This window comes from Papilio xuthus, unplaced genomic scaffold (assembly GCF_000836235.2).
Source record: "Papilio xuthus unplaced genomic scaffold, Pxut_1.1 DF827597.1, whole genome shotgun sequence".
Classification (NCBI taxonomy): Eukaryota; Metazoa; Arthropoda; class Insecta; order Lepidoptera; family Papilionidae; genus Papilio; species Papilio xuthus.
In genome coordinates, this window is record NW_013531052.1 from 3,703,661 (window position 1) to 3,726,038 (window position 22,378).

The 22,378-nt window shown below is 34.3% G+C and overlaps 4 protein-coding genes across 19 annotated transcripts in view; 3 read left to right on the plus strand and 1 right to left on the minus strand.

Moving 5' to 3' along the window:
* LOC106118244 (spidroin-2-like) overlaps window positions 1–5,166 on the minus strand; it is an 18,670-nt gene extending 13,504 nt beyond the window's left edge. For all 15 annotated transcript variants that reach the window (XM_013312840.1, XM_013312839.1, XM_013312836.1 and 12 more), the window contains exons 1-11: window positions 5,083–5,166; window positions 4,321–4,348; window positions 4,174–4,209; window positions 3,945–3,980; window positions 3,059–3,214; window positions 2,211–2,366; window positions 1,805–1,906; window positions 1,493–1,612; window positions 844–960; window positions 343–432; window positions 130–177 (exon numbers count right to left, since the gene is read on the minus strand). In XM_013312840.1, coding sequence (XP_013168294.1) covers window positions 130–177; window positions 343–432; window positions 844–960; window positions 1,493–1,612; window positions 1,805–1,906; window positions 2,211–2,366; window positions 3,059–3,214; window positions 3,945–3,980; window positions 4,174–4,209; window positions 4,321–4,348; window positions 5,083–5,121 — 928 coding nt within the window. In that variant the 5' untranslated portion in view covers window positions 5,122–5,166. The remainder of the gene's footprint in view (window positions 1–129; window positions 178–342; window positions 433–843; window positions 961–1,492; window positions 1,613–1,804; window positions 1,907–2,210; window positions 2,367–3,058; window positions 3,215–3,944; window positions 3,981–4,173; window positions 4,210–4,320; window positions 4,349–5,082) is intronic.
* LOC106118246 (PBAN-type neuropeptides-like) overlaps window positions 1–22,378 on the plus strand; it is a 48,236-nt gene that overhangs the window by 20,246 nt on the left and 5,612 nt on the right. Inside the window, exon 1 of one of the 2 annotated variants that reach the window (XM_013312845.1) lies at window positions 21,857–21,967. The exons of the other annotated variant lie outside the window; for it this stretch is intronic. Coding sequence (XP_013168299.1) covers window positions 21,881–21,967 — 87 coding nt within the window. The 5' untranslated portion in view covers window positions 21,857–21,880. Of the gene's footprint in view, window positions 1–21,856; window positions 21,968–22,378 lie in introns of those variants that run through there. 2 annotated transcript variants of the gene reach the window in all.
* LOC106118249 (uncharacterized) lies at window positions 11,645–12,848 on the plus strand. The gene is made up of 2 exons (XM_013312848.1): window positions 11,645–11,692; window positions 12,388–12,848. Exons 1-2 carry the CDS (start codon window positions 11,689–11,691, stop codon window positions 12,840–12,842), a joined length of 459 nt encoding a protein of 152 aa, XP_013168302.1. The 5' UTR covers window positions 11,645–11,688; the 3' UTR covers window positions 12,843–12,848.
* LOC106118247 (uncharacterized) lies at window positions 15,276–16,237 on the plus strand. The gene is made up of 2 exons (XM_013312847.1): window positions 15,276–15,347; window positions 15,650–16,237. Exons 1-2 carry the CDS (start codon window positions 15,344–15,346, stop codon window positions 16,135–16,137), a joined length of 492 nt encoding a protein of 163 aa, XP_013168301.1. The 5' UTR covers window positions 15,276–15,343; the 3' UTR covers window positions 16,138–16,237.

The window sequence follows — 22,378 nt, forward strand, 5'->3', positions numbered from 1 at the left end:
CACCGCTACCTGGTTGAGTTGGTGCACCGCTGCCTGGTTGAGTTGGTCCACCGCTGCCTGGTTGAGTTGGTCCACCGCTGCCTGGTTGAGTTGGTTCACCGCTACCTGGTTGAGTTGATGTACCGCTGCCTGGTTGAGTTGGTCCACCGCTGCCTGGTTGAGTTGGTCCAGTATCGTCTAGTGGTATTGTTATATTCTTAGTTAAATGTGCGATTATAACCAAATAACTATGCAAGCATTTTTTTTTATTTTTAATATTCAATAGTTTTTTTTTCAATTCTGCGCCGATGGAGTCGCGAGCGACAAATTTAAGCTAATATATGTCTCTATAGTTATAAGTACCTTCTTCTTCGTAGTACTGTGTTGAGGCGTAACTGTTAGAGTTGCTGTTCGAGGAACTAGATGCTGACGTTATAGAACTGCTTGAAGTCCCTATTGAAATAAAGAAAAACAATATAAATATAATTACAGCAAAATAAGTCATAATTAAGTACCAGAGAGGCTAGACAAAATGCATTCGCTTCGAAAGGATTCCATAACGAACTTCGTAACTGAGGTGCGACAATCACGTGACTTATCCAAAATTATTGTCTATATAAATCAATGTTAGGTTACCAACTCATTGTGTAGGCTAGTCTTAATTCTTAATGTTCGTATATTATAAATGCGAATGTTTAGATGTATGTTTGTTAGAAGGTATCTCCAGAACTGCTGCATGGATCTTGATGAAATTTGTCAATGATGTAGGACATAGTGTTGAAGAACAAATACACGACTAATTGTTATATTAATGCCTACAGGGTCGCGGTTAAAAATGTCGTGGAATTTGTTAAATATAATTACCTTGAGAATCATTTTTCGTGGTTGAAGATTTGACGAGCTGAGATTTAGCCGATGCTGCAGCATTCGCAGCTGATATAGAACTGCTGCTTATCTTTCTATGACCAGATCCATTTTTACCTGTAAATATAACATGAAAGAAGTAAAGAAAATTGCTATTTTTTTTTGTAATGTAAGGTGGCAAACGAGCGAGCGGCCACCTGAAATCGCTGAAATAACGAAGTGACCGTTGCCCATAGACATACGCAATTACATTTGCGTTGCCTACCTTTAATCCACGGAGGAGAGGTTGCACAGAAAGAAAATATTTTCCCTTTCCATGCAACCTCTCATCCGGAAAGTCCACTTCTACTTCCCATCCTTTCCTTATAAGAAAAAAGTGTGGGAAGAGAAAGAGGACTAAATTAGGCCTCCGGGACGCACACTCATCAGACGAAACGCGAAATTGATTCCACTTGACGCCTGTCTTAATCTTATATTAATGAAAATTTTATAAATCACCTACGTTTTATTTATCCTAAGTAAATGCTCACAAATAAACAAATATAATAAAACTTTTCGGAATTTTAATGTAACTAGTAAGCTAGTAATTTTAAATTGAGACCAGCGCCATCTATTTATTAGTAAAATAAAGTCTATTTGACTGGTTTACCTGGAATAACAGGTACACTTTGTACTGGTACTATCGGAAGAGGGGCCACATACGGTGGGTAATACGGCTGTGGAATCGTCTGAATCGGTCTGCCGCGAGGTAATGTTGGTGCAGGTTGAGCTGGAAAAAATATAATCAATCATTTCATTGATTCCTGTCGTCTTCATCTCTTTTTCATCAGAAATACCAAGTTGACAGAAAACGTTTTTTTCTTAAAGCAATTTCAGAAATAAAACGGGAAGATGTTTTTACACGATCAAACGCCTGATGATAAAAAATAGTTAATAAAGTTAAATAAGAATTTGCCTTTACCTTGAGCGTAGGCGTTAGCACCAGTTTGTGCCGTCGAGTAAGGACGTCCTTGGATGAAGCCGCTGTTGGCCTGACCGTATGCTGATGCTCCAGATCTTGGCGCTTTTAGAACATTAAAATTGTTTATAATGTTAGGACGAAAATCTTATTAAAATGTCAACGTTTATGTCTTTTCCCTTATCATTCTGACACTTTGGTAACGCGCGATTCAGATATGACGGTTCATAGAGATGTATGGAGGAGTACATGCCGACCCTCTTTAGGTAGGGCAGCTTGATCATAAAAATAATGATTGATGGATGTTTGTTATTAAATAACTTCACAATGAATGCATGAATCTAGCTGAAATTTGACATATTTTAGTATGTTTTTCAAAAGCTAGTAAATAAATAAGACTGTATTCTACCTGGTCTGATCAGTGGTGAATTAGGGTATGGCTGTACGCGTGGTATGGCTGGATATTGTGGGTAAGGTAGGTAATCGTATACCTCCTTGATTAAGGGTATCAATGGATACACTGGAGGAGGACCAGTGCCGTCCCATGGTACTTGTGAAGGACGACCTGTGGATAAAACATAAACAATTAAAGCATCCATTTATGTATCTACTAGCTGTAGCCCAAGAATCCGTAAGCACGGAATTAAAAAGGACTTAGTAGGTTATGTGTTCTATCAGACTATGTTCTATATGTATGACGAATTTCATCAAGATTCATGCAGCTGTTCTGGATATACCTTCTAACATATATTCGCATTTATTTTTTAAACCTTCAAACATTCTTACGTCTTAAAATTGCGAATGTTTAGAAGGATTTTTGTTTTAAAATATCTTCAGAACGGTTGCATGGATTTTGATAAAATTTGGCATAGATGTAGAACATAGTCTGGAAGAACACAGACACATCAAGTCATGGACTTTGTCGTGAACTATTGTATAATATATATTGCAACGGTGGCTCAGAAGTCAAGCACTTGACTTGCAATCTGCAGGTCCTGGGTTCGAATCCCGCCATGTACCAATATGTTTTACGATTTATGATTTACATATATACATTTATCGAATGTTGTTACTGTGAAGGAAAACATCGTGATGCTGCACATATCTGAGAAAGTCAAAGATATGTGTGAAGTCAACCCGCAATTGGCCAGCTTGGTTGACTGGCCTTCACCCTTAACTTAGGGTAGGCTCCGAGCCCCTCAGTGTTGACGTATAGTGAGCTGATGATGATGATTCATATTTAAAATTTAAACTAACCGTTAACTGGTGTAGGATATCCAGGATATGACCATGGTACGTAGTCGCCATACTGGCTTTGCATTGCTCTTCGGTAGGCTTGTGAGTTAGCATTCTGTGCTGATTGTTGTTGAGTTCTTTGATATTGATTCCCATTGTTATAAGAGTTCTCGGATTCTATAAATAAAAAAGTAAAGAGATTGAATGCGGCTACAAAGATAGAAGACCAAAGAAAGTATTGTGTGAAATAACAGTGGTAGAGCCCGCTTTAACATCTTCGCACGAATCGGCCTGGCTCGCCCGGTGAAATACCACGACCACACAGAAGACAGCCGTCAAGTGGAAGCAATTCCGCGTTTCGTCTGATTTTCCTTCCCATCCTTTTCTGTATAAGGAAAGGATGGGAAGTGGAAGTGGCCTTTCCGGATGAGAGGACGCATGGAAAGGGAAGATATTTTCTTTCTGTGCATCCTCTCCTCCGTCGATTTAAGGTAGGCAACGCATATGCAATTGCGTATGTCTATGGGCATGTCACTTCGCTATTTCAGCGATTTCCGGTGACCACCCGCTCGTTTGCCACCTTTTAATATAAAACATAAAACAAGATATGTGTAAGATGGAGGTGGATTCAAATATGACGGCTGATAGAGATGTATGGAGGAGTACATGCCGACCCTCAGTAGGTATAATGGCAGGTTGATTTCCATCCAGAAATATTGACTGTGCTACCCCAAAAACTTAGTTTAACACTCTTTAGATAAATACGTGTTTTAAACCTTTGAACGCCGGGGAAGGGACTCAAATATGTTTCACCATTTATTGGTCAAGAACTCAACTTAGAATCCTAAGAGCGTCCAGATCTCTTTGAAACCCTGTTAATAAGGCTCTGAGTATGAATAAAACTTACCTAAATATGAATTAGAGTTTGCATTTGAGGAATCATCTGAAAATAATGAGTAAATATTTTTAAATTAATTTAAAAAAATCTATATGCAGCGATATGTTTTTTTTTAATTCTAGCATAGTTAGGAATATTTTATTTAAATCAGAAATTTTGACGTCTGCGCCATCTATTATCAGCTATTGGAAACTATTATTAATTTTATTAATTGCGTTTTCTAAGAAAAAATACTTACAAGATTCAGCATCTTGGAATATGTATCCTTGGTTATCTGTGAAATAAAAAAATGTTGGATATATCAAAGGGAAAAGGAATTGTAATATGTTTTTATACATAATATATAAAAAATAATTGCTTCCGCATTGGAAATTAACAAACATACCTTGAGGTGCTGCCAACGCGCTCAGGACCTGAAGAAAAATGTCATAAAATAAGATTAATAATATTACTAATATTATAAATGGGAATGTTTAGATGTATGTTTGTTTGAAGGTATCTACAGAACAACGGATCTTGATGACATAGGGCACAGTAGGCATAGTCTGAAAGATCACATAGACATATCAAGTGTACGGAGTTGCGGGCGACAGCTAGTGTTATTTTTTAACGTTTAAGTAATAAATGTCCTCCCATGTGTCGACGTTTGGACGGATATCTCGTCTAAAGTCCGTAAAACATTTTTAGTAAGTCGTCAATAGATGGCGTTAAAAGTTCAAAATGACAATATCCTAAATCAGATATTCTTAGAAGGCAGGCGTGAAGTGGAAGTAATTCTGCGTTTCGTCTGATGAGTGTGCGTCCCCGAGGCCTAATTTAGTCGTTTTTCCCTGTCCCACCCTTTTACTTATAAGGAAAGGATGGGAAGTGGAAGTGGACTTTCCGGATGAGAGGATGCATGGGAAGGGAAAATATTTTCTTTCTGTGCATCCTCTCCTCCGTCGATCAAAATTTGGCAACGTATATGCAATTACGTATGTCTATGGGCAACGTTCACTTCGTTATTTCAGCGATTTCAGGTGACCGCTCGCTCGTTTGCCACCACCATGATATAAAAAAAATCCCATACTTTATTCCTTTGATTTTGTTTCTAATTTTAAGAATTTCTGCCTTAAATTTTTAATAACAAATAAAAAAAAAAACTTACACTGAGCGTGACAACAAGGAAAGCTGTATACTGACTCATATTTCGGCCTATGGACCAAATAGGACCATATAAGACCAGAAGCCAGACTGACTATACCTTACCAAATAACTAATTCATTTTTATACCAAATTTAAACTCCCGAAAATATGGTCATTGTAAATAAAAAATGTAATAAATTAACCCCAAATTTCACTTGTGCAAACAACACTATTGTTTTTAATTGTATGGTTGGCCATTTATATGTTTATTTTGTATAATAAATTACAGTTTTTTATTTGTTTTTAATATATTTATTGTTCATGGAAGTTGCATTACGTTTATTTGTTTTAAGAACTAGAATTTTCTGTTTCCTTTTAACTGATTCTATTTAGTATGACATGTTCCGATGTTTGTTACAAATGAAAGGTCAACTTGTCGCTTGCGTGTTACAGATTGAGTAGAAATATTGCATAAGTCAGCTCTAAGTCCCCACTCAGAGTCTACTCTAAGTGAGAGTATGTGATAGTGAATGCTGGTCCAGTGCAAGACTTCACACATTTGATTTTCTCAGATATGTACAGCATCACGATGTTTTCCATCACTGTAACAATATAGGATAAATGTACATATGTGAAATACATTGCTACATAGCGGGATTCGAACTTAATTAGTAGCCTATCTGTTCTTACAGACTATGTTCTACATCTATGTCAAATTTAATAAAGATCCATGCAGCCGTTCTGGAGATACCTTTTAACAAACATCCATCTAAACATTCGCATTTATATCTATTAAGATTCCTGGTGTTGTGGATTTACCAGCTAACGAGGAAGTGTGCGATGCAACTTAGTAGTCTATGTTCTTCCAGACTATGTTCTATACGACAAATTTCCTCAAGATCTATGTAGTCGTTTTGGAGATAACCTCTAACAAAAAAAACATTCGCATTTATAATATAAATAAGATGGCTATCGGAATAGAAAATTGTTTTCAAGGAATATTTTTAATATATAGAAATGATTGTGTTTAATATTTAAACTATAAAATACGTAAATGAAAACAAACATAATATATTATTGCGCATTTGAGGTTATACGCGTTAATTTCCATACCAGTTGTACAAATAATAAAATCTACTCTGTATACAGTTACAGAGTTAATAAAATTTGAATGTCCGTATGTAACATCGAAAAAAAACGAATAATTAATCTTATATATAAAATTCTCGTGTCACTTTCGTTTTCATACTCCTCTGAAACGGCTTGAACGATTCTCATGAAATTTTGTGACCATAGATCTGAGAATCGGCCAACATATATTTTTCATCTCCCTTAATGTTAAGGGTAGACCCCTAAATTTTATTTTTTATTTTTTAGACAAACACGCTGACGGAGTTGTCTTATTAAAAGGAGTCCCTTTAGGCAAGGTTCCGAAGATACTGGCAGCGTTCCCCCTTTGAATAGCTATACTAATTCTTTGTCCGAGATAGCTGCCAGCTCTTCGGTCTCCTATGATGTCGATTTACTTTTTGGATATTACAATTAAAAAAAAAAGATATAAATATTCATAGTTCATGCACATGATGTTTAAAATAAAAAAGTCTTATTTAAGATTATCCTCTGTGTCTGTCCGAAATCTGCGCTTTACGCTAGTAATCATAGATTTAAATATGTTCTTATTTAATTACTAAAAATAAGTCAAGACTATTCAAACACGAGGTTGTGTTATGAAGTTGTTATGAGGATGTAGAAGCTGCATCATCAGATCAGCTCCGTGTCATCATAATATTGTATTGTCACGTGATTTAGACATTTATCAAACATTTCAAGCGTTTCTTGTTTAGGGGTTAGTCAGTTGACTTGCAATCTGCAGGTCTTGAGTTCGAATCCCGCTATGTAGCAATGTATTTTTACATATGTATTATACATTTATCGTATATTGTTACGGTGAAGGCAAACATCGTGATGCTGCACATATCTGAGAAAGTCAAATGTGTGAAGTCTTGCACTGGACCAGCATTCACTATAACATACTCTCACTTAGAGTAGACTCTGAGTGGGGACTTAGAGCTGATGTATGTAACATTTCTACTCAATCTGTAACACGCAAGCGACAAGTTGACCTTTCATTTGTAACAAACATCGGGACATGACAAACCGAATAAAAGCTTGTTAAAATACTAGTAGTTTAAACTACCTTTTGACCACGATTTTGTCTGCACAGATTTGAAAAAAACAGGGTTAAAAGTATATCTTGCGGACTGTGTTCTATTACTGTGCCAAATTGAAATAAAAAAATATGACGAACCGTTGTTGAGTTATCGAGTAAATATGAGAATCAAACGTATCCTACTGGAACCGCACATATTGCCGGGGTCATAGCCTATGTGTTCTTCCAGACTATGTTCTATATCTATGCCAAATTTCATCAGATTAAAAGCGTCAATAGCCTAATGGTTAAGGCATACGGATTTCCGATTGTGGGCGCTGCAGGTCTCAGGGGGGCGGTAAGAGACCCAGAAAGAAAATGGGGGCGTTGTGTAAAGGCCTGAGAGGTTTAGAATTCTCCGTTAATATACATATATAGGTCACAATAATTAATTAATTTCATTTGAAGTTATAGTGGTTTTTAAATATGTGAAAATATGGGGGCACTAAAAAAATATTTATTCTCAAAGTGGACAGTAGACAAAATAAGTTTGGGAACCACTGATCTAAACTTTCGCATTTATAATATTAGTATGATTTAAAGTGAAATTAGCATTGTGTTAACTATAATTTGTTTATGCAAATTTAAAACCAACGTATTTCTATTCTTTTGTAACATACAGATGTTTTAGACAAAATGTTTGGTTAGTTTTTATTCAGTCTTCATTACGTAACTGACTTTGCAGGTCATATTAAATTTTATATTGGATTAAAAATATCACGATGATAAAGATATTGATATTGTTTGGAGTAAGTTTTTTTATTTATTTATCTTTCTATTTATTTGTAAACAATTAAAAAATAACGTCTGAGAATATTTTAAAATAATTATTTAATATGAATGAATATAAAAAAATGTTTTCAGCAAATTTTCATGACATAATAATTGCTATTAAATTTTAAAATTGAATAAAAAAATTGTAATTTATTTTTACGTAAAATATAATTGGACGTTTTAATTAAATTAATTAATTATTATATTATTATTTCTTTTACAGCTTATAAATGCAGTACTTGCTAAACCATCCATAGGTATTTACTTTTTCTTTCATAATTTTAGAATTTTTATTATTTAAGTTTTTAAAGCTGTTATGAATTATCTGTTTTGAAATGAATTTAAGGTTACGTTAATATTTTACTAGTTATCATGTCTTACCTATAAATATTAAATGCGATTTTTCATCATTTTACTTCCTAACCTCAAATTTGATTACACTTTATTAACAAAAAAAATTGGTTGTTAAAAAGAAATCTTTCATCTGTTCACCCTTGATGCGGTGACCAAGAGTCATAAAGATTGATTTTATATGTTACTAATATTATAAATGCAAAAGTTTAGATAGATAATTGTTAGAAGGTATCCCCAGAACGACTGTATGGATCTCGCTGACATTTGTCATAGATGTAGAATAATCTGGAAGAATACATAGACTATTAAGTTCTTTTTTAATTCCGTACGGAGTAATTATTTCATATTTCAGATAACTCTTTGAATTCAAATTGTATAAATTCGACAAACGACAATGAAATCAAAATAAACGCAATGGTAAAAGAAATTGTAGATTTCCTAAGCCTTTTGTCAGTTCGCTACGATGAGTTCGATATAAGATCGTTAAAATTGAAAATCGACAAACACTACGACGATGAAGATCAAAAAGATACAGTTCTTGATATTACGGTGAATTATTGTAAGGATAAAGAAGAAAATGCAGATAATAAATTAGAAAGAAATACAGATAATATATTTGACAATGGCAACACTGACAATACAGATGATACAGCTATTCTATCTGACATAGATGTCAATTCAAAGCCAAGTGTTGTGTTCATAGATTTGCCGCGAAATGGTGAAGAATTATACAATTATTTAAAAAAGAAACGCGGTACAAAACCTTTTATAATGTATATCAATGGAAATAAAAAAATATTTTTGTTTTAAATTATTTTGTCGGCACAGTAAATACTTTTTATACGTATCTGTTAATCATATCTGAATTCACTCCCTTCTTATGCATCACGCACACAATACATTCTTTTTCTGTCTTCCCCTACCTTTAAAATTAAAAAATAGTAATTTTTAAGTCCTAATTTAATGATTAATAGCGTTATATTTTCTATGTGCAAATATAGTACGACAAAATTGTCAGACGGTGGGTTAAAGTGAAACTAAATGATATCAGCTCACTAGCGCCCCCCAGTCAATGTTGTGTCTTAGTATTCTTGTACGTCTTGTCGTATTGTTCTTTTATGAAAAGTCTGACTTCATCATCATCAACCTGCCCTTATCCCTATTGAGGGTCGGCACAGTATGTACTCCTCCATACATCTCTATCAGCCGTCATATCCGAGTCTACCCCTTTCCTACGCATATCTTTCACACAGTCATTCCATACTTTTTTTGGTCTTCCCCTACCCTTGTAGCCATCCACATTCAACTACTACTTTTTTGTTTATATCATATTCTCTCCGCATAACATGTCCAAACCACGCTAATCTTTTACTCTTCAATTTCTCGATCACTGGCGCTACTTTCAAACTTCCTATAATATACACATTTTTATATGAAAAGTCTGACTTATTAAAAGTAATTTCAATATGTATAAAATTATTCATATTTAATTTAAATATAATTATACTTTTTACTATTGTGTTTTAATATCGTCACTGGCAAGCAATAACATCGACTCAATTATATTTTATCATCTATATATATAAAAAACTCAATTGCTGTTCGTTAGTCTAGCTAAAACTCGAGAACGGCTGAACGGATTTATCTTATCTTGGTCTTGTAATATTCGTGGAGGTTATGTAAGGGAACATACCCACACTACGTAACCTATAATTTTAGTTTTTTCGACCCCTCCCTCCCCTCGGTGACCACTCGTAGTATATGCCAAGACCTCCCCCTTTAGTTTTTACGTAGTAATTCATAATAATGATTTTTAATCATATCACAGGTAAAAATTGATAATTAAATAATTTGGCTCATACTCTTCTTTATAGCATAAGACTGCATGCATACTTAAATTACTAGTGAATTATGTATTATGAAAAATAACAACTAACGACTACGTGACTAAAATCTGAGCCGCCCCCCCGCTCCTGTGACTGACCGTAGTATTTTAAAGACTCCGCTCCCCCCCTAAACGGGTCACGTAGTATGGGTATGTTCCCTAAGGTTTAAAAGGTGAGAAAAATTCGAATAATTGCCGTAAACTAAGTTTTTTTCATTCCACGCGGATGGAGTCGCGGACGACAAATAGAAGTTAATATAATAATTTAAAAAAAATGGTTTAAAAGTGGATTTTTTTAAGTCAAATTAAAAAAAAGAAGAAGGTTTTGACATATCGAAAGAATGAATGAAAGATTAATAAAGAAAAATATAGCGAAAATCAAGGGTAGTGTAGCTCTGAGTCTTCCCAAGCGGATTTAAACCGTCCAATTTGATGTAACATTAAATAAAAAGCGTTGCCTATGGCTGAGATGTGTTTTGTTTTTTAGAGTTTAATTACCTTTACAATAATAAGTACTAAGTACATCCATTTGCAACTAAACTTCAAGGTTAGGAGAACAATGGCGCATAAAATACGTAAAAATAACTGTATCCAATATACTTCGAGACGCATATTATGAACATATCGTCATCTCTTTTCATACAAAGGTAAAGAGCGAGATGACATGCTTTCATACTTTGGATTGCATCACTTTGTTTTGACAGCGAAATTATTCATCAGATATAAAGTTTTATGACACTGTTCGTCTATGGCAGTGGTTCCCAAACTTATTTTGTCTACTGCCCATTTTGAGAATAAATTTTTGTTTAGCGCCTCCATATTTTCACATGTTTAAAAACCACTATAACTTCAAATTAAATTAATTAATTATTGTGACCTATATATGTATATTAACGGAGAATTCTAAACGAAACTTTTACTATAACCTGCAACTTGAGACCTGCAGCGCCCACAAGGGGACGTTATCGCACACTTTGGGTAAGACTGGTCTATGGCGAGAATGAAATAGGCACAAAATATAACAATTTATAGCCTAACCAGTGGATTATTCAGGTCAGGGTATGAGACCCATATTGTACGAGTATCTACACTAACATTATAAAGCAGAAGAGTTTGTTTGTTTAAACGCGCTAATCTCAAGAACTACTGGTCCGATTTGTAAAATTATTTTTTTGTTGGATAGTCCATTTATAGAGGAAGGCTTTAGGCTATATAACATTACGACCGATAGTTTTTTTTTAATTCCGCGCGGATGAAGTCGCGGGCGACATCTAGTATTCTATTTTGAGACGTTCAATTGTCTTTTAAACTCACATAACCTTCATTTATGGTATTTATAACAAACGGATTGTAGTAAATACCGCATTATACGAGTTACCATATTGTAATATTGTTTCGTTGAAGAAATGAGTAAGTAATTTTGAATAATATTTTAGATATATTAATTTCATCATGAAAATAACATAATAAGTCTATGTGTTCTTTCAGACTACGTTCTACATGTGTGCCAAATTTCATCAAATTCCGTTGAGCTGTTCTGGAGATACCTTCTAACAAACATCCATCTAAATATTCGCATTTATAATATTAGTAAGATTAGTAAGCGTGTGTTTTTTGCGTGTGTAAGTCCTATGTTCGAATCTCGGCATGTAGCAATGTGTTACATATGTACATTTATCGTATGTTGTTACCGTGAAGGAAAACATCGTGTTGCACATATCTGAGAAAGTCAAATGTATGAAGTCTTGCACTGGACCAGCATTTACTATCACATACTCTCACTTAGTGTAGACTCTGAGACCCTCAATGGGGATCTATAGTCAGCTGATGATTTATTTCAAACTTGAAGGTCGCACATTGAGATGATATGTGACTTTCGACTAATCTAGTGTCAAATATCCGTTCAGAAATCCTCAATAAACTACAAAGTTTTGCTTTTAGTTTTTTTATTTCCATTTGGCATCAAAAAGGAGATTATTCTTTCTAATTTTTTTCGTTACAACATAACTCACGTTCCGATGCACCGATTTTGGTAATTCGTTTTTTATTCGAAAAACTATGCTTTCTGGTGGACGCCATTTTGTTATTTATTTCTTCCTTTACAGATATTTTTGTTATTTTCATTATAATAGCATTTGTGAATGCTAAACCGATGGAAGATTTAAATAAAGATCAAATAACAGATGTGAAAGGAACAAAATTATCATCGTACATTGAAAATTTCAAAACAACAATATCTGAAAATGTCGATAAGGAATACATAAATCTATCAAAACAAGATAAAGAAGAAGTTAATAGAAATTTAGATGAATTCGTTGAGAAATTTACAGAAGATTTAATCGAAGTGTTTTCAGATAAAGATATAAAATTAGGAATAAATACAAAAAAGAGAATAGACGGTCTATCGAAGTTAGACCAAGATATAAAAACTACAGTCCTAAGGGAATTTCCAGATACAGACGACGTGACAGCTGACGAAATCGTGTACAGATTAAAAAATAACATTTTAAACACGCGTAGTAAATTAAAAAGTATCATCGATAAATCTAAAAGAATTTGAAGTATATATGTTTTTATTTTATTTGCCGCTTGACAAGAACCCAATTCCAAAACAAAATCTAATAATCCTAGAGATATACAAGGCGTAATAGACCTGGTATCAAATTATTGTAGCGTTGCAAGGCTTATTAGACCTTGTAACGTTCTTTATAAGTGACAACTCGACACTGTTATCCTTTAAACCGCTTTTTTACTGTGAAATTTATCGCTCGTACTTTCTACAAACAAAATATCACCAGATTTTACGGATGAATGGTTTTAATTTCCATAGAAACCATAGACTGAGGAGAGGTTAAACAGAAAAAAGATTATTTTCCCTCCCTCTCCACGTTTTTTTCGTCCTTTAACGCTGTCGCCCGCGACTCCGTCTGAGTTTAAATAAAACATTATTTAGTAGCCAATGTATTCTTCCATACTATGAGATTCATTTAACTGGAGATATCTAATAACAAACACTCATTCATCCATACATCTAAACATCTTACTTACTATAATATTATAACTGCGAATGTTTGGATAGATGGATGGATGTTTGTTAGAAGTTATCTACAGAACGACTTTATGGTTCTTGCTGAAATTTAACATAGATGTAGAACGTAGTCTGGAAGAAGACATAGGTTACAATTTTTTTTTGTTTTTAATCTCCGTGACCGCCAGTTTATAATATTGCGGCGGATATAGTGGTCAGTTGTCCCATGTCTATCCCGTAGTCTTGTTGCACCGTCAGAACAGGACGTACGGACTAAGACATCGACTGTTTCTACCATTGTCATGATAGTCTTATGCGGTTATTCACTTAGTGGAAAGAGGTCTTACATTTAAGTAGCTACTTCCTTTGTTTTAGTAATTGTTCATGAATGCAACTTCCTTCTCGACAACTACGCAGTATTTGTTTCTTCCAGTTATAGTGTGTCTATTTAAGATATATTAGTTTGACAATTCACTAGATATGTCTTGAGAAAAATCGATTAAGAATTTTTTCGATTTACGATGGTTGTCATGTCGAAAATTATTTTTGAACTACGATATAAATTAAATTAATAAAAAATGTAAATAAAAATTAAAGTATAACTAGACTGCGTCCGCGACAACGTCCGAGCTGAATTAAAAATAATGCGAGTAATAAGCTTATGTGTTCTTCCAGACTGTGTTCTATATGTATGACAAATTTCATCAAGATCCATGCAGCCGTTCTAGAGATATGTTCAAACATACATCTAAACATTCGCATTTATAATAATAAGATTCCCCTCGGTCAAGGTCACGGACGTTCGCTAATTTAGAAAATAGGTAACCACTTAAATGCATTTTAAAAACAATGTGTTTGTTTAAATACATCGATAGTAATTTATAGACAACAAAATCAGTTGCACAAATAACATGTTATTGAAATTAATTGGACGATGTTATCCAATAAGTATTAATTATTAATTTTTACAGAAGAGTAAATTATTTTAAAAGACGTCATATGTTCATTCGGAACGTCGTATGAGTCGATGTTTAGAACACAATTTTATTTGTAATTGAAAATATACGTGACCATTTATTTTTTGACTCGTGCTTGTCTGCGCGGAATTAAAAAAATAGTAGGATATGTGTTCTTCCAGGCTGTTCTATATGTGTGCGAAACTTTATCGAGATTCAAGCAGCCGTTCTGGAGATACCTATAAAGAAACTCATCCATAAATCTAAACATTTATATAATTAGTAAGATAATTAAAAGGTAAGTAAAGGACGGTTTAAAAAACGGGACAATTTGTCCTGGAATACTTTTCCGGGACACCGGGAATCGTAAGTATAGAAATGGACAGTCCCGTTCAAAATAGGACGTCTGGTCACGTTATTTTAAAGGACGCGGGAAACTGCGCAGCGCAAAGACGACCTTGAGACGCCATTTATTATTTAAAAAGAAAAATGTATTTATGCACTAGTTTACATTGTTTTTAATAAAAAAATGAACTTAGTCAAATATATAAAATTCTCGTACCACAATTTTCGTTCCCATACTCCTCTGAAACGGCTTGACCGATTCTCATGAAATTTTGTGAGCATTTTGAGTAGGTCTGAGAATCGGCCAACATCTATTTTTAATCCCGCGCGGACGGAGTCGCGGGCGACAGCTATTGTAGTATAAATTTTAACAGTGGTGGACGCCAACATCAGTTGCACAAATGAGCCTAGAAGTGGATATAATAGAGGGAACTCTAGTTTAATATTCTATTTCCGTGCAACTCCTAAGTAGATTAAAGGAAGACAATGCATCCACAATTGTGGATGTCAGAGCAGTTATCGTTTCGCTATTTCGGCGAATTCAGCAGCTTGTTTACTAGATTATATTACAAAAAAACATTAATATCAAAGACCACCGGGTCAATTGAGTTTATCAGTAAATACTTCACTACTGAATAACACCGTCCTTATTTATGAATCACAATCTCGTTCTGCAAGTTTGTAAGTTGTGGTCGGACGTCTGCTTTTGTGACAGCATCTTCGCAATTCAACATGCGTGAGTATTAAAATCTTACTAATATTATAAATGCGAATGTTTAGATGGATGTTTGTCTGAAGATATCTCCAGAACGTCTGAACGGAAATCGATGATATTTGGTATACATATAGAACATAATTTGGAAGAACGCATTTATATTTTTTGCATAGTTCAAGATGGCAAATAACTTCGCTACAACAGCGAAATGGTCTTCTTGAAAAAGTGTTTTCTTCCAGACTATGTTCTACATATATACCAAATTCCAGCGAGATCCATACAGCTGTTCTGCATTTATAAGTAAAAAAGTTTTCAATTTTCAGGTTGCCTATTCCTCCTCTATGTATTCGTTCTAACCAATAATGCACGGCCAGTTGAAGAACTGATCAGCCAAGAAAATGAGTCCATATCAGAGCTCCATCAACAATTCAAACTGGTCACGTACGTTGAAAACTTCAAACGAATCTTGTCAGAATACGTCAAAGAAGTATACAATAATCTGACGATAAACGAAATGAAAAAAGTCAATACAATATTGGAGGATTTCTTTAAAAACTTTACAAACGACTTAAGAGATATATTAAATGGAAATAAAGTTGACATCGATTTGAATGAGAAAATCGAAGACGGTTTACCGAATGATCATTTTGAGGTTATAAAAGATAAAGTTCAGGAGGAATTTAAAAATATAAACAATGAAACGACAGACAAAATTGTATATTTATTAAGAAAAGATTTATTTATGACTAGAAGATTATTAGATAATTTGATAGAAGAATCAAAAAATGCACTTGAAATTAATTCACATTAAAAAAACAAAGGTTAAAAAAAACTCACGTAAGTAAGAAACATGATTTGTGTGCGAATGTTTAGATGTACGTTTAAAGGTATCTCCAGAACGGCTGCATAGATCTTGATGAAATTTGTCATACATATAGAACATAGTCTGGAAGGACACATAGACTACTAATTATGTTTTTAATTCCGCGAGAACCAAGTCGCGGGTGACAACTAGTTAGTGCGATAATAGTGAAAAAATAAATATTCGATAAATTTATTTGTCCAGATGCGGTGGGCATAAAGCGCAGTGGTTGAGCACTGAACTTGTAATCTGTACATCTGAGTTCGACTCCACCATGCATTTAGGTGATTGTGTTAGTTAAGGACAGTAGGGGGTGGGTTAACTGAGACCTAGTCTTACTAAGGGCTGTGGGGACTGTGTTATAGTCTCAGAGCAAGTTTGAGCTCGAGTCTACACACGGCATGTATACCTTGAACACATAAATAAATCGATTTTAATTTTATGTATATTATGTAAATAAAAAACCATTTTACATAAGCGTGTTTTATTATATATTATTATATTTTTGATTACATTCACTATGCCAATGTTTCAGTGTTATGTACGAGTACCAGTAAAAACAAAAACAATTTCCAAAATATTATAATATTCATCATGGCTTGGAGCCTACCCTAAGTTAAGGGTGATTAGGCCATAGTCAACCACGCTGGCCAAGTGCGGGTTGACTTCACACATATCTATGAATTTCTTCTCAGATATGTGCAGCATCACGATGTTTTCCTTCGCCGTAAGAACGTCGGATGTACATATGTAAATCGGAGATGGAAAAACACATTGGTACATGGCGGGATTCGAACCCAGGACCTGCAGATTGCAAGTCAAGTGCTTTGACTCCTGATCCACAGACGCTCCTTTTGTTATATTACGGTCATCCATTTGTTCCAGGCGTTTGAACGTGAAGTAACAAACATACACATTCACAAACTTTCGCATTTATAATAGAGTTCTTATACATTTATTTATCATATTTTTAATATAGTATTATACATTTCATATCCAAAAAAAAATATATATACAAAATATAATATATTATATTAAAAATAGAACACCACCGGCTGCGGAATCCCATGACTCAAACAACCAGTGGTGAGGGCTGCAGACTGGAACCTTCTCACGATGCGCGCGGTTTCTAGGATAACTGCTTTTTGTATCGGGTCCTTAATCCAACTGTTTAGCGAGAGCTTCATGAGATTGATGATGATGATTCTTGATATTAGAGTGATTGTTACGATAGGGGTAAGCAGATTTGAGGTATTTTTTGAAGAACACAGCAAAAACTAATCGGAGAAAACTGCACTGATTTTCACGAGGCGGTGTAGTTGGCAATTCGATGTCCTTATAACCTAACACCATACAGGTTTTATTGCATTGCATTTGATTTGGTTTTTCTCTTTGATTTGAGCATGACAGGTCCCATTGTTCGTTTGCCTTTCTCACTTTTATTATTGCGGCAACCTGTTAAAGTCATATCACCATGATTTGCACATATATTAGGAGCTGTTGCCACAGTTTTATAATTGTCCATTATATTATCGGCATCTCTCTTCTTAACATCGAAATTATTTAAATCGTTATTTCCTTTATTACCCATATCTTCGATGTTTTCCATGTTTATCCTATTGTTTATATTTAACTTGAATTGGACGAATTTATTTAAAAATGTCGCGATATTAATTGACAATTCATTTGAGTATTGTTCTGAACAAACAGTTGCGGTGAAACATAGAAATAATATTATTTTCTTCATTACTATTATGTTCGTTTTTCTTTTTTTACGATGATAATTTTAATACGGTTATTATTTCGAGAACTTCGCACTGGTATATTGTAACTGGTGGCAAATGTTTTATTTCCATTTGTTTTATACTTTTCAAAAGGGAAAATAATACGTTTAATTTTGATTTAGGTAATTGTGGTTTACTTATGAGTCAAATTTTAATTAGTAACTTCAATTTTGTCCTTCTCATTAATGTTGTAAACTAGCAGTCGCCCGCGACTCCGTTCGTGTGGATATATTAAACTTAATTAGTGTAGCCCACAAATCCATCCATCCACATCACATCCATCTAAACATTCGCATTTATAATATTAATAAAAAGCAGCTCTTCAAGCCATAAAATTCGAATACTATGTATCCTATGTCCGTCTCCTGGCTCTAAGCTACCTCCTCAACAATTTTCAGTCATATCGGTAAAGCCGTTCTTGAGTTATAAATAGTGTAACTAACACCACTTTCTTTTATATATATGTAAAACTATCTGTCGCCCGCGACTCCGTCCGCGTGGATATATGAAAAACTTAATTAGTGTAGCCTATGTGTTCTTTCAGACTATGTTCTATACGTATGCCAAATTTAATCGAGATCCGTTCAGCCGTTCTAGAGATATCTTCAAACACCCATCCATCCATCCACATCACATCCATCTAAACATTCGCATTTATAATATTAATAAGTTAAATAAAAAGCAGCTCTTTAAGGCATAAAATTCGAAAAAAAAGGATAAAGAGCATCCTATGTCCGTCTCCTGGCTCTAAGCTACCTCCTCAACAATTTTCTGGCATACCGGTAAAGACGTTCTTGAGTTATAAATAGTGTAACTAACACCATTTTCTTTTATATAGATAGATGAGAATCTTTAGATGGATGTTTGAAGGTATCTTTGGAACTGAGGGCATCGGTGGCTCAGGGGTTAATGCACTTGACTTGTAATCTGCATATCTTGGGTTCGAATCCCGCCATGTGACTGGAAGAACACACATATCGCGCGGACGGAGTCAAGGGCGATAGCTAGTTTAAGGATAAATGAGAGACATAAATACTTATTTCCTACTACACGTGTCCCAAAGTTCAGCGATAAGCTGGTTATGATGTACAGCCAGGACATTAACTATACGAGGAAACATATTTAAAAAATCCAACTCTTTTCGTTTAACTTAGATTAACTTTTTTATATCTTACTTCTTACTTATATTATAAATGTGAATGTTTAGATGGATGGATAGAGTTGTCAAACTAATCAATCTTAAATAGACGCATAGATAATATCATCATCATTACACTATATGAGGGTCTCAGAGTCTACCCTAAGTGAGGCTATGTGATAGTGAATGTTGTTCAAGCGCGGGTTGACTTCACTCGTATGTTTGACTTTCTCAGATATATGCATCGCGATGTTTTCCTTCACCGCAACGTCGGATAAATGTACATATGTAAATTAAAATACAAGACCTTCAGATTACATGTCAACTGATCGACAGACGCTCCTTTAACAATATAGCTATTATATTTAGCTATCGCCCGCGACTCCGTTCGCGTGGAATGAAAAAAATCCTAATTAGTTACCCGCAATTATTCCAATTTTTCTCACCTTTTAAACCTTCCGTATACCTCCACGAACATTTCGAGACCAAGATATGAGAAATCCGTTTAGTTCTCGAGTTTTAGCGAGACTAACGAACAGTAATTGATTTTTATATATAGATAAAAGTATGATAAGCAAGTTTATAACTCATAGTTCGATTAAAGTAATACGCGGGCTTGTCAGATCCTTTATTTAAATAGTCAAAGTTTATACATTGAAATACAAAACAACTTAAATTGTTTTAACTAAGAATGTAATTGAACCTAACCACGTAATTTCTTTTGGGGGAAAACATTACAATAGGAATGTTGTTTGTTTAACTGTGTATTGCCTTCAGCCATTATTCTTTGTATCGATTTAAGGACAAACAAAGTCGCGTCTAAGTATATGTATGTATACTAAGACGTGGCTTTGTGGCAGCCGTTACTATTTTTGACTTTTTTCTATTATATATTTTTTTAACTTTTAGTTATGCAAGAAAAAATGTGTTTTGACAGAAATATTTAAGAGTTTAATTAGATTTTGAACTAGTTTTAGCTCGCGAATCCGCGCGATATTAAAGAAAACTTAATGAGCAGACTATGTTCTACATCTATGATAAATTTCATCAAGATCCGTTCATTTGTTCTGGAGATATCTTCAAGTTAACATCCATCTAAATATTCGCATTTAAAATATTAGTAAGACTAGCTGTCGCCAGCGACTCTGTCCGAACGGTATTAAAAAAAACTTTATAAGTAGCCTATATGTTCTTCCAGACTATGTTCTACATCTATGACAAATTTCCGCGAAATCTATGCAGCCGTTCTAAAGATATCTTCTAACATACATCCATCGAAACATTCACATTTATAATATTAGTAAGAAGTAAGAAAAGATTAGTATTATAATTTCTTGTAAATACACATGTTATGGAAACCCAACAGATTGTCCTTTTTTTATATCACAAGGTGACAAACGAAAGAGCGGTCACCTGAAATCGCTGAAATAGCGAAATGACGGTTGACCCTAGACATACGCAATTGCATATGCATTGCCTACCTTTGATCGACGGAGGAGAGGATTCACAAAATATTTTCCCTTCCCATGCATCCTCTCATCCGGAAAGTTCACTTCCACTTCCCATCCTTTCCTTATAAGAAAAAGGGTGGGAAGGGAGATGACTAAATTAGGCCTCCGGGACGCACACTCATCAGACTGTACGCGGAATTGCTTCCTCTTGACGCCTGTCTTCTGTGTGGTCGTGGTATTTCATCGGGCGAGCCGGGACAATTCGTGCGAAGATGTTAAAGCGGGCTCTACCACTGTTAAATGTCAATATATACATGTTGGTATTTGCAAAAACAATTATATTAGTCTTAGTAATAAGATAAATGGAAAATCCATTAATAGTTCTATGTTGACAGATCACCCTGGTGTACAGAAATCGTTACCTACAGACGATTTGTTTCAATTTGCTACTAATTTGTAAAGGCAGGAGTATGTTAGGGTAACATGGTATATTGGATAACTCAAAAACTACAGAATAGTTTTTAATATTTCAAAAAATAAAACCAAATCTTTAGAATAAGGAATGATGAAAATCGGATAACTAAGGGGCTGAGTTATCGATGAAAAAAAACATACACACGAATTAAAAACCTCCTTGTTTTTGAAGAGTTAAAAATATAAATAATTTTACTAATATTATAAGTGATATAGATGGGTTTGTTTGAAGGTATCCCTAGAATAGCTTCATGAATCTCGCTGAAGATTGACATAGATGTAGAACACGTAGGCTGCTAATTAAGTTTTTTAATTGCGCGTTCGGAGTCACGGGCGGTAGCTACTTAAACTCTGCGACCTAACTGATTCGACCTCTCAAAGTCTTTGAAATAGAAATACTAATATTCTTATACGTGTAAGAGATCTGAAATTTATAGTTATTTATAACTTTAAAAAAGAATAAACGTTTGGGGATTAAATCGTTACATTAATTGTTAAGTGTTGATAAATTATAATTAAACTAGCTATCAACCGTGTTTCCGTCCACGCGGAAAAAAAAAACTTAATAAGTAGTCTATGTGTTCTACCAGACTATGTTCTACATCTATGATAAATTTCAGCAAGATCCATGCAGTTGTTCTGGAGATATCTTCAAACAAACATATAAACAATTGCATTTTTTTTTTTTTAAGTAAAATGTTACGATCCGTAAAACCCCAATGTCCCCTTTTCATTAAATTCGCCTCCATACTTTTAGAATAGTATAAAAGGGTAGCTAGAGCCGATTTTCTTCAGTCACATTCAGGACATTGGAAAAAAGGATTTTCTTAAGAACTTAAATAAAAATGTTTTCGATAGCAAAAGATTTTTATCTCTGCTTAACGCTTTTTATCTTGTATAGTTTAATGTTAATATCGTGTGAAGAAATAAAGGTAAGTAACTATCGTCAGTAGCTCAGGGAACACTAGACTTGTAATGCAGGTCCTGTGTTCGAATCCCGCTATACCAATGTGTTTGATTTATCCTACGTTATGGTGAAGGAAAACATCGTGATGCACATATCTGAGAAATTCAAAGATATGTGTGAAGTCTTGCACTAGGCCAGCATTCAGTATCACATAGTCTCATTTAGGGTAGACTCTGAGACCTTCAGTTGGGACTTATACGAGTAGTTGATGCTCATGATCATGATATAGCTGTTGCCCGCTACTTTGTCCACGCAGAATTAAAAATAAATATAATTAGTAGTATATGTGTTCTTCCAGACTATGTTCTACATCTATGTCAAATTTCTACGAGATTCATGCAGTCGTTATCTTATATCTTTAAATGAGCAATTCTTG